Source organism: Coregonus lavaretus (assembly GCF_964263955.1).
Source record: "Coregonus lavaretus genome assembly, chromosome: 20".
NCBI classification, from domain to species: domain Eukaryota; kingdom Metazoa; phylum Chordata; class Actinopteri; order Salmoniformes; family Salmonidae; genus Coregonus; species Coregonus lavaretus.
Window position 1 is genome coordinate 5630703 of NC_140007.1, and position 12336 is coordinate 5643038.

Below are 12336 nucleotides of genomic sequence, written 5' to 3' on the forward strand. Positions count from 1 at the left end.
AGAGGGATGCCGAATGATGAAACAAGTTGAAATAAACATGTGAGACAAATGCACACATCTCACACACACACACACACACACACACACACACACACACACTTTATGGCCCTTTACTCCTTTGACAGAAACTTTGAAGACCTCGATTGTTTATTTACAAATGGTCATGGTTTTAGCCTCTGACCAAAATGTTGTCAGAAGTATAGAACAACTGCTTACATTCTCCCCGGTACAGACCTCATTGAAATGTGTTTATTTCAAGTGAAACATCTGGTTGTGAGCATTTTGTATCTGGTGTCCAACTGTGTCTGTCCAACTGGTGTCCTTCTGAACATCTGGTTATCTCACCTAATGCATCACTTCCTTTGAACGAAACACTAGCCATAGTTTCTGGAACCCCCTCCCTACTTCCTACCCTCTACTACGGTCGTCACTAGTTGCCACAGCCACAAAGTCATAAACCCCGCCTATTACTACAATTTCTCTTCTTAAAATCTGATTTTAAACCTAACCATAACCTTAACCACACTGCTAACCCTAACTGTAAATGAAAACCAAAAAGCACATTTTTGTTTTCATGCATTTTTACGATATAGCACATTTTGACTTTGTGGCTAGATGATGTCAGGGATACCCAGTTTGTATGTGATGGCCAGGGCCCTGCTGAACACAGCCTGGTTCTGTCATCCTACCCCCTGCTCCCTACCCTTCACCTGGCATGATGACGTCAGGGAAGCAGAGTTTGCGCATGATGGCCAGGGCCCTGCTGAACACAGCCTGGTTCTCCCTCCTGATCTGATCCAGCTCCCCCCGCAGCAGCTGTAGAGAGATGATGAGGCCTGGGGAGGGGGAGGGAGGGATGGAGAGGGAGGGCGGGCGGGCGGGCGGGCGGGAGGGATGGAGAGGGAGGGCGGGCGGGAGGGAGGGAGGGAGGGAGCAAGAGGGGTGAAAGAGGAAGAGAGAGTGAAAGGGAGGAAGGGGATGTTAGAGGGAGGAGAAGGAAGAGACAGGAGCATTGATGGAGAGATGGGAGTCAGAGAGAGAAAACATGGTTGGGTGGCATTAGGAATAGAAAAACAGAGGAGAAGGGTGTGGAGCAAGACAAGATGACTGAATTCAGTGACTCACATTATGCTGCAGAAATATACCAGTGAGAGACGCAGAAAATAACACTGAGGGAGGACATAAAGATGTTTGTAGTACAGACATTCTATCAGTCAAACTAAAACTGAAGTTTGTTTGAACTGACATGTCGAACCACAGAGAATACAGTATATCCTCTATCTTATCACATTGTTTATATCTCCCGTACATGTGCAGTTAAACATAAATAATAACAGCCCTTTCCTTCAGCATAACATGAATGCTGATTGTCACGGTCATGGTGATCAATACATAATTATGACAATTCATATCTGAGTCAATCTTCAAGGACAGACAGGGCCAGTAACGTATGCATCTCATAACGTATGTCTGAAACGTTCTTTACACCTTACCTTCTTTCTTAGTTGGTAATTCACACCCTTTCAACACAGAATGTTCTAGAATTCAATCTCCATTCTTTCTTAGTTGGTAATTAACACCCTTTAACAACATGCAATGCCCTAGAATTCCATTTCAATTTAGTCCATTTAGGAGATTAATTGTCATTTCAATTCAAGAATTGAAAACTCCCATTTATCTTCCATGAGGATGTCTCATTTCCAATGTACTTCCTGAATTGACTGAATTGAAATGGAACTGACCCCACAGATGTACAGTCCTGAATGATGTCATCATATGTACCGTAGTTGGTGCTAGGAGCTGAGTACTTGGTGCTGGACTTGCGGATGATGTTCTCATGGATCTGAAACCACTCGTTCTCATTATTACATCTGGAGAAAACGATAGAGAGAAGCGTTAACGACACACACATTAGAGGGGGACAGATGGAGAGATGGGGACGGTTGGCGAGGGACTAACTGAACAGCATGTCCCAGAAGCGATTTCCTCCTGGACAAAAGGTACCAGCTGGGGGACATGCTATCAAGCAACATATTACCCCAAACTCACAGGCCACTAAGCTGAGCTGACAGCAAGTTCTTTCCTCTACTCTCCACCAGTAGAGGAGGCCCAAAGGCCCCTGGGAGAGGCATGGGGGAAATGCACAGGCTGGAGCATTATAGGAGCGGACAGTTTAGAGGCAGCTCTGCTCTACACTCACAACGCTGCTTGCTTTTTCTGAGGAGACGTGCAAAGGGCTAATTATAATCATCATCATAAAAATAGTTTTTTATTTTATACTGCACAATTCCTTTAGTGTAATGTATCAAGCTTTTTCAAGGCAAGATACACTATATATACAAAGATATGTGGAGACCCCTTCAAATTTGTGGATTCGGCTATTTCAGCCACACCCGTTGCTGACAGGTGTATAAAATCGAGCACATTGCCATGCAATCTCCATAGACAAACATTGGCAGTAGAATGGCCATACTGAAGAGCTCAGTGACTTTTAAACAAGTCAGTTTGTCAAATTTCTGCCCTGCTAGAGCTGCCCCTGTCAACTGTAAGTGCGTCTAGGAAACGTCTAGGAGCAACAACGGCTCAGCCGCGAAGTGGTAGGCCACACAAGCTCACAGAACGGCACCGCCGAGTGCTGAAACATGTAGCGCATAAAAATTATCCTCAGTTGCAACACTCACTACCGAGTTCCAAACTGCCTCTGGAAGCAACGTCAGAACAAGAACTGTTCGTCAGGAACTTCATGAAATGGGTTTCCATGACCGAGCAGCCGCACACAAGCCTAAGATCACCATGCACAATGCCAAGCGTTGGCTGGAGTGGTGTAAAGCTCGCTGCCATTGGACTCTGAAGCAGTGGAAACGCGTTCTCTGGAGTGATGAATCACACTTCACCATCTGGCAGTCCGACGGACGAATCTGGGTTTGGCGGATGCCAGGAGAACACTATCTGCCCCAATGCATAGTGCCAACTGTAAAGTTTGGTGGAGGAGGAATAATGGTGTGGGGCTGTTTTTCATGGTTCGGGCTAGGCCCCTTGGATCCAGTGAAGGGAAATCTTAACGCTACAGCATACAATGACATTCTAGATGATTCTGTGCTTCCAACTTTGTGGCAACAGTTTGGGGAAGGCCCTTTCCTGTTTCAGCATGACAATGCCCCCGTGCACAGAGCGAGAACCATACAGAAATGGTTTGTCAAGATTGGTGTGGAAGAACTTGACTAGCTTGCACCAAGCCCTGACCTCAACCCCATTGAACACCTTTGGGATGAATTGGAACACCGACTGCGAGCCAGGCCTAATCGCCCAACATCAGTGCCTGACCTCACTAATGCTCTTGTGACTGAATGGAAGCAAGTCCCCGGCAGCAATGATCCAACATCTAGTGGAAAGCCGGCTGTTATAGCAGCAAAGGGGGGACCAACTCCATATTAATGCCCATGATTTTGGAATGAGATGTTCGATGAGCAGGTGTCCACATACTTTTGGTCATGTAGTGTATGTTGGGAAAAGGGCATTTAAAACAGCATCAGTGCCACAGTAGAAATCAGTAGCGTCGGGCTAGACCACATCCAAAACCCATGATACAGACCCCCGAGGAGGGCAGAGGAGGAGGAAGAGGAGAGGAGGAAGAAAGGAGGAGGATAGGAGGACGTACAGTAAGAGATGTGCTATAGCCATCTGTTGAGTCACCGAGTCAGAACGCTTAGCTCTGTGTTATTTTCCCCTTCTACTCCTCCTCAAACTTTGTCCTCTAACTTTGTTCATTTGTCTAAGTGTCATCTCCGTCACTCTCTCATACACACACACATTCTCTCTCTCTGTGCCTCTCTCGCTCTCTGTGCCTCTCAGTCTTCCTCTCTCTCTGCCTCTCTAATCTCTTCATTGCTTGGCGGGGGTACAGGAGTGTCCCTTGAGTGGTGCCTAACAGAGGGAGCCAGATTCACATCACACCAGGAGCACAATCTTAGGCCCTGGTTGAGCAGATATTGATTTTCCAGAGGACACTTCATTATCATTCTGGTTCAAGTGCACAACACATCAACACAGTCAAGCGCTTGGTAGGGAACATTCACACAACATTGGTAGAACATTCATGCCTCGGTAAAAACAGCAGAATTTTAATGGAGATATCTTTGTGAAAGGCTGATGACACACTACAGTGTTCAGTTATTCTGGCTATCACCTCATACTTATCCCATTTAGATGGTATGTCCCTATTTACAAAGACTCCAGCTACATACAGAATGTGGCATCAGCAAAAGAGCGGTTTAGTATTTTGAAAAACGTTGGTTTAAATCTGGCACATTTCAGAAATGTTATTTCATTCATTAATGTTAATTCATGTGTATTGTCCCTGTCGAATAAATAAATAAATACATTGTAAGTCGCTCTGAACAAGATAATCTGCTAAATGACTAAAATGTAGAATGCAAGTCAGGATCAGACTGTGACTCACGTGTAAACTTTGAGCACAAAGTCCTTCTCCTCTTTGAGGTCAGTGATGGTGTGGAACACGTCACTCATGGCCAGAACAGCACAGCCGTACGGTCTCCTGTACTGCACGTGGGGCGGACCCTTCTTTGAGTCATTCAACAACATACGACCTGGGGACAACAACATCAACAACAACATCAACAACAATGCATTAGCTCCATGTGAGGAATGCTACTTTCCAAGGTTTCCTGGAATGAACATTGTGATATTTCTGTTACTCCATCTCACATAGGCTTACCAGTTCGTATGACATGTGCTACGATGTACAGGTCTCTCTTCAGGTCTTTACTGCTCAGATCCTAAGAATAAAACATAAACTCACTATTAACAAAAGAATACTGTAGCCTACTTAAAGTACATGGATGTGAGGCATGTGTTTATGTACACAACACATTAGTTAACTACATGATTTACTTAAATGTGTTGCTGTTTTACTGTGGTTGCTGTTGAATAACATATCCATGAATAGCTCATCCAAAGCTAAAATCCTATGAGCCATCATGTAAGGATGGAGAGCGGAAAGTTACCGTGAAGAGAGCACACAGACGGTCCACCTTCTCTGGGTTTTTTGGCCCTCCATTTTTGTTCAGTCTCACCATAAACTTCTCACTGAGGAGGAAGACATACGTTACATGATTCAAGTCACATTGTTTTTAAATGTAATCCTTATTAAACCAAGTAGTCCCATTGAGATCATTCTATTTTGCAAGTGTAGGAAACCTTGAGCTTTACAATGTGGTGCTGTCTGGGGTGTAAATGGGTCACATGAGGGAAAGGCCTAGCGCTGAGTGAGGGTGACATGTTTGGGGTGTGGTTTGTGTCTACTATGCCCTCTAGCACCCGCTCGATTTGGGCCTCACGTGTATCATAGAGGTTGTTTGCGTGTGTGTGTTCTGTATGTGCGTGCCCTGTATGTTTGAGTTCTGTGTGTGTCCTGCAGCTGTCCTTCCAGTATCTGTTCTGCTCGTTGTCACACGTATCATAGAAGGAAAATAAGATGTCCGGTGGCTCCCTCTTAAGTACCTGACCTGCTGCTTCTTGCACGTGTGCCTGTAGAGGTTGTGTTAATGTGTCCTGTGTGTGTATGGAGTGTTGACTGTGCGTCTACCTGATCTGTTTGTTGTCCCGGGTGTCGTAGAGGGAGAAGAAGACATCTGCCTCCTCGCTGATGGTGTTGTAGGTGAAGCTCTTCAGGTTGATGAAGAGGTGGTGCAGCACCGGAACACGGCAACCGTCTCCATGGCGCTGACGCACGCTGTCGCCCTGAGAACGATCGGACGACGAACACTAACAAGACAGGTCCTTACTGAGGGGCAAAGCTCTGACTGCACTGCACTGCACACATGCTACGTGTATCTACCCTGTGAATGTTGTCACTGTGTGGTAGACAGGTTTGTGGATGCGTTTTGCCAGCTAGGTGATCGTTCACATTGAATGGATTTGTGTTTGTGTTGGGTTTGTGGTAGTGTTGATGGTTATGGTGATCATTCAAAATGGTGGCATGTATTTTGTCAGTAGTGGCGTGTCAAATGAGTTCTCATGCATACAGTGTATCTCCACCCGGTTCTAGCTACTGCATAGGATATTTTATTGAGGTCATACCTGGTTTGTGCTTGGCTGGCCACAGTGTCTGCTGGATGCATGCTGTGGGGTACATAGAGAAGAGAGATTTCAGTTTAGTCAACCCATTCCATTCTATTCATACTCATGATCAATACACTAGTTCCTCACAAAGAGCCCACACCTGTTGTATAGTACAGTGCAATAGATGCATGAATTCTGATATAAAGGCGCCCACCAATTTTGCCTAGAGGTTCCTTCAGTGAGCAGTATCCCAAAAATAAGCCCACATGAGGTAGAACGTGAGCCCATGGGAGAGGAGAGGACAAAGCACAGATCGCCCACACACACACATACACACACACCTCTCTGCTCCGCAACCTAAGAGATCTCATTTACTCCTACCTGAAGAGGCGCCAAGGCCTGTGTGCCCTACCAAAAACAACCTCACTTTCATCAACAGAGTGAGGAGGCTTTTTGGCAGGGGTGCACCACACTGTTGTTTCTGGACCGAGCATTTAATGCACTAACAATCTGCCTGCAAAGCCGATAAAAATGGCACAGCAATAATAGGCGACTGCAGGGCAGTTGGAGACGGTATTAGACCAGCATATGGACCCTCCACCATTGGTCAAGACTGGGTCTCCCATTTCCAAGATGGCCTCCCCCAAAACATGACATCTACGTCTGAGCAGTGATTACACTTTCCTAATTCTGGATCTGGCTGAGTCATTCTAATCTCCTTTTACTGGGGGTGTTCACTTAGTGTAGAACTCCCTCCTACGTTACTACAGCTTATTCCAAATTCCAAGAGCACATTTGGGATATAACTTATTTATAGAATTATGTCTCAACTATAGATGTGGTTAGTTTACGTAACCCAGACTGTACTATGTAAATTACAATAACCAAAACGTGTGTGTTTTTTCAAATCCTCTGACATGGCTGTCACAGTGCATCTAGTTAACGTTCACGTTTTGGTCATGTGTGCGCATGTAGAGGAACACTCTCAATATGGCATCAACGTGACCTTAAAGAGTAGGGGGGATGAACTGGCTTGATCCACAAAAGCGGAGTTGTGCCGCACACACACACACACACACACACACACACACACACACACACCCTTACTTAGAAAATCCATACAAGACACATACATTCACAAGTGCACAAGGCGGCAGACACACACAAATCATACAGCACACACATACAAACAGATTCCAACATATATTTGCATAAACACACTTGTCAGTAAATACAACAAATACAGTAATTCACAACCCACACACTTATATTAAAATACTATCACACAAAGGAAGAATCTGTGGAAGTACACTGTGCGTGTATAATAATATATTATAATAATGCACATCTTGAGGGTCACTGTTCTCTTATTTCCCAGGGGTTTGATAGAGGAAACGATGTGCATAGATTTGCATTCACACATAACACCCACATAGAATGGCAATGTACAGAATGCAACATTAATACCTCCCTATGTTGACCGTACCATTTTGTAGAGTTCAGATGCACTGATATGATCCGGATCCACCATTTCAAACTCCTTTCTAGGAACAAGGTCCAAGCCAAGGTGCCTATTGAGAGAGATATTGGGAGAGAGAAAGAGAGAGAGAGGGAGAGAGAGAGAGAGAGAGAGGGAGAGAGAGAGAGAGAGAGAGAGAGAGAGAGAGAGAGAGAGAGAGAGAGAGAGGGGCGGGAGACAACAAATCATAACATTAACCATCCAAGAACACACAAAAAGCATTTCCTTTTATCTAAAAAAAATACCCCTTATATCTCTTAAATACTATTCGAAGCAAGCATAGAAGGCATTTAGCTCTTGTTCAGACAGTGATTATTAAAGGGATACTTTGGGATATTTGGCAATGAAAGGCCTTTATCTACTATTTATGAGATTAACTCATGGATAACATTTTATGTCTCTGCGTGCAGTTTGAAGGAAGTTGCTAACTAGCGTTAGTGCAATTGCTAACTCGCATTAGCGCACCTCCAGTCATTGCATCAACGCTAGTTAGCATTGGCTGGCGAAACCACATAACTTCCTTCATACTGGATGCAGAGACATAAAAATGGTATCCATGAGTTAATCTGACTTTGGGGAAGTAGATAATGGGCTTAATTGCCAAAATTCAGAAATATTCCTTTAGTAAGCAGGGTCTGAACAAGAGCTAAATGCTTTTTATGCTTGCAAGAGCATGAGCACCTGGCTTTCTTTATTTAAAAAATAATGTTACATTTTTTAGAATTGCAGAAAACCATTTCCTGCAATAATACACTCTTTCTTCACAGGGGGAATCCATATTTATGAACAGAACACAACTATTTGAACATCCTGAAGAACAATCTGGCCTTAATGGCCATGTACTCTTAGAATCTCCACCTGGCACAGCCAGAAGAGGACTGGCCACCCCTCAGAGCCTGGTTCCTCTCTGGGTTTCTTCCTAGGTTCCTGCCTTTCTAGAGAGTTTTTCCTAGCCACCGTGCTTCTACATCTGCATTGCTTGCTGTTTGGGGTTTTTGGCTGGGTTTCTGTAAAGCACTTTATGACATCTGCTGATGTAAAAAGGGCTTTATAAATACATTTGATTGAAATTTGATTGATACTGTTCTTAGGTTTTGCCACAACAAATTATATTGAAAATGTGTTTTCATTTCTTTCTTACTAATCTACTCCCTTCCCTGAAAATCCCACCCCCAATAATTAATCCTTAAGAGTATATAACCTAATTAACATTCTTTTTTAAATCCCCATCAAATCCGTCAGTTTAAGCTAGAGATGCTGTATCTGTATTTTTTATTTTTTTGCATGGGCTGCATCTTAATTGACCATATCTGCGGTGGAAAGTGACAGAGCTACAGCGCTGTTTGTCAGACAAGGAGACATCCCGAAAACGTCTGTAGTGTCCGAATGGTTTGGCCTGCTGACCATGACCAACTCTATAGAAAGACGAGACTATCAGGAGCACGATGGTGTTCTCCGTTTTGCTCTACAACCCCCACGGGACATTGGTACCGCCAATGTGCCAACTTCTGTCTGTAGCGTCCAAACTGTTTGGCCTACAAACTAATATGACCCCACTGTGGAAAGGGGAGACTCTCACAAACACAATGGTGTTCTCTATTTTGCTCTACGACCCGATTTGTGGGATGTCTCCTGGTCTGACAAACAGATCTATAGCTCTGCCACTTTCCACCGCAGATGCAACAGGCTGACATAGGCGGATGTGGTGTATTGAGATGCTGCCCATACAAAAAAAACATATCTCTAGCTTAAACTGAAGGTTCTTTATGGGTATTTGAGTATTATGTTAATTCGATTGATGCACGGGGGTGTCAACAGAATTAAGGATTAAAGGATTGATGTTGGGAAAATATATGGCAACAATGCACAGTGCTGTTAAATGCCTGCAGGTGCCTTTGGATTTTAAACACCAGTGGTGCAACTAGTGCTTTCGAACTGCACTGAACCAAAACAGTGGCGTGCGGGAGGGAAGCAAAACTTTCCAGTGGGTAAAACCATTCATCTTCAGGCGACGGGGGGAGGTGCAATATGCAATCTGTTAATTATATAAATAAATAAAGTTGACATATCTATCTTAATACAGACTAGCTCAAAACATGACTAATCATTGAAAATTATCCAATGGATCATGATACTTTTCTGGAAAAAAAAGTGTGGATGCAGCTGCTCCATTGCTCAGGTGCCTATAAATGAGAGCCCAACTGTGTGATCTCGCTCTCCGTAGCCGATGTGAGTAAGACCTTTAAACAGGTTATAATTCGCAAGGCCGCAGGGCCAGACGGAATACCAGGACGCGTACTGAGAGCATGCGCTGACCAGCTGACACGTGTCTTCACCTCTCCCTGACACGTTCTGTAATAGCAACTTGTTTCAAGCAGACCACCATAGTCCCCGTGCCCAATAACATCAAGGTAACCTGCCTAAATGACTATCGCCCCGTAGCAATCACATCTATAGCCATGAAATGCTTATCAGGTTGGCTCACATCAACACCATCATCCCAGACAACCTGGACCTACTCCAATTCGCATACCGCCCCAACAGATCCACAGATGACGCAATCGCTATTGCACTCCACACTGCCCAAAAGGAATACCTATGTCAGAATGCTGTTCATTGACTACAGCTCAGCATTCAACATCATAGTCCCTTCCAAGCTCATCAAAAAGCTCAGGACCCAGGGAATGAACACCTTACTCTGCAACTGGATCCTGGACTTCCTGACGGGCCGCCCCCAGGCGGTGAGGGTAGGCAACCACAAGCTTTAGGTAAATGCTGTGATTTTTCAGCCATTCCTGAACATGCAACGAAAAACAAGCTACAGTGAGGGAATTTTTTTGGGATCCCCTGCTGAATTTGTACGTTTGCCCACTGACAAAGACATGATCAGTCTATAATTTTAATGCTAGGTTTATTTGAACAGTGAGAGACAGAATAACAACAAAAAAATCAAGTAAAACGCATGTCAAAAATGTTATGAATTGATTTGCATTTTAATGTGGGAAATAAGTATTTGACACCTCTGCAAAACATGACTTAGTACTTGGTGGCAAAACCCTTGTTGGCAATCACAGAGGTCAGACGTTTCTTGTAGTTGGCCACCAGGTTTGCACACATCTCAAGAGGGATTTTGTCCCACTCCTCTTTGCAGATCTTCTCCAAGTCATTAAGGTTTCGAGGCTGATGTTTGGCAACTCAAACCTTCAGCTCCCTCCACAGATTTTCTATGGGATTAAGGTCTGGAGACTGGCTAGGCCACTCCAAGACCTTAATGTGCTTCTTCTTGAGCCACTCCTTTGTTGCATTGGCCGTGTGTTTTGGGTCATTGTCATGCTGGAATACCCATCCACGACCCATTTTCAATGCCCTGGCTGAGGGAAGGAGGTTCTCACCCAAGATTTAACGGTACATGGCCCCGTCCATCGTCCCTTTGAAGCGGTGAAGTTGTCCTGTCCCTTAGCAGAAAAACACCTCCAAAGCATAATGTTTCCACCTCCATGTTTGACGGTGGGGATGGTGTTCTTGGGGTCATAGGCAGCATTCCTCCTCCTTCAAACACGGCGAGTTGAGTTGATGCCAAAGAGCTCGATTTTGGTCTCATCTAACCACAACACTTTCACCCAGTTCTCCTCTGAATCATTCAGATGTTCATTGGCAAACTTCAGACTGGCATGTATATGTGCTTTCTTGAGCAGGGGGACCTTGCGGGCGCTGCAGGATTTCCGTCCTTCACGGCGTAGTGTGTTACCAATTGATTTCTTGGTGACTATGGTCCCAGCTGCCTTGAGATCATTTGACAAGCTCCTCCCGTGTAGTTCTGGGCTGATTCCTCACCGTTCTCATGATCATTGCAACTCCACGAGGTGAGATCTTGCATGGAGCCCCAGGCCGAGGGAGATTGACGTTCTTTTGTGTTTCTTCCATTTGCGAATAATCGCACCAACTGTTGTCACCTTCTCATCAAGCTGCTTGGCGATGGTCTTGTAGCCCATTCCAGCCTACAATCTTGTCCCTGACATCCTTGGAGAGCTCTTTGGTCTTGGCCATGGTGGAGAGTTTGGAATCTGATTGATTGATTGCTTCTGTGGACAGGTGTCTTTTATACAGGTAACAAGCTGAGATTAGGAGCACTCCCTTTAAGAGTGTGCTCCTAATCTCAGCTCGTTACCTGTATAAAAGACACCTGGAAGCCTTTCTGATTGAGAGGGGGTCAAATACTTATTTCCCTCATTAAAATGCAAATCAATTTATAAAATTTTTGACATGCATTTTTCTGGATTTTTTTTATTGTTATTCTGTCTCTCACTGTTAAAATAAACCTACCAATTAAAATTATAGACTGATCATGTCTTTGTCAGTGGGCAAACATACAAAATCAGCAGGGGATCAAATACTTTTTTCCCTCACTGTATACTTTTTTTAGCTACATGTGTGACATAACTCCACCAGTCCTATTTATGATATCACTAACAAAGATTATTCCATTTTAAACATTTTAAAAGAAATAATAATGTTTTCTATCAATTAGTATATTTGAGTTTAACTGAAATTCTTGCCAGCTTTCTATGTCTTGTTTAAAAAAAAATTTGCGATATTTTTTAGATTATTTCATTTTCAAATAACCGAAAGTGAGTGTTTGTAATCTGAATAAAGAGAAAGAGGCTATTTTTTAACATGGGGTGAGCCATTCTTACTAATGTGCTGGAGAACCAGTTCGGATTTAAGTATAACTTCTG

At 44.0% G+C, this 12336-nt stretch overlaps 1 protein-coding gene across 1 annotated transcript in view; it reads right to left on the reverse strand.

The window, feature by feature from the left end:
- dock3 (dedicator of cytokinesis 3) overlaps nt 1-12336 on the reverse strand; it is a gene marked incomplete at both ends in the record, with an annotated part of 69985 nt that overhangs the window by 28688 nt on the left and 28961 nt on the right. Inside the window, 8 exons of the mRNA XM_084184013.1 lie at nt 711-836; nt 1783-1871; nt 4460-4607; nt 4736-4796; nt 5025-5106; nt 5606-5760; nt 6100-6141; nt 7568-7652. Coding sequence (XP_084040139.1) covers nt 711-836; nt 1783-1871; nt 4460-4607; nt 4736-4796; nt 5025-5106; nt 5606-5760; nt 6100-6141; nt 7568-7652 — 788 coding nt within the window. The remainder of the gene's footprint in view (nt 1-710; nt 837-1782; nt 1872-4459; nt 4608-4735; nt 4797-5024; nt 5107-5605; nt 5761-6099; nt 6142-7567; nt 7653-12336) is intronic.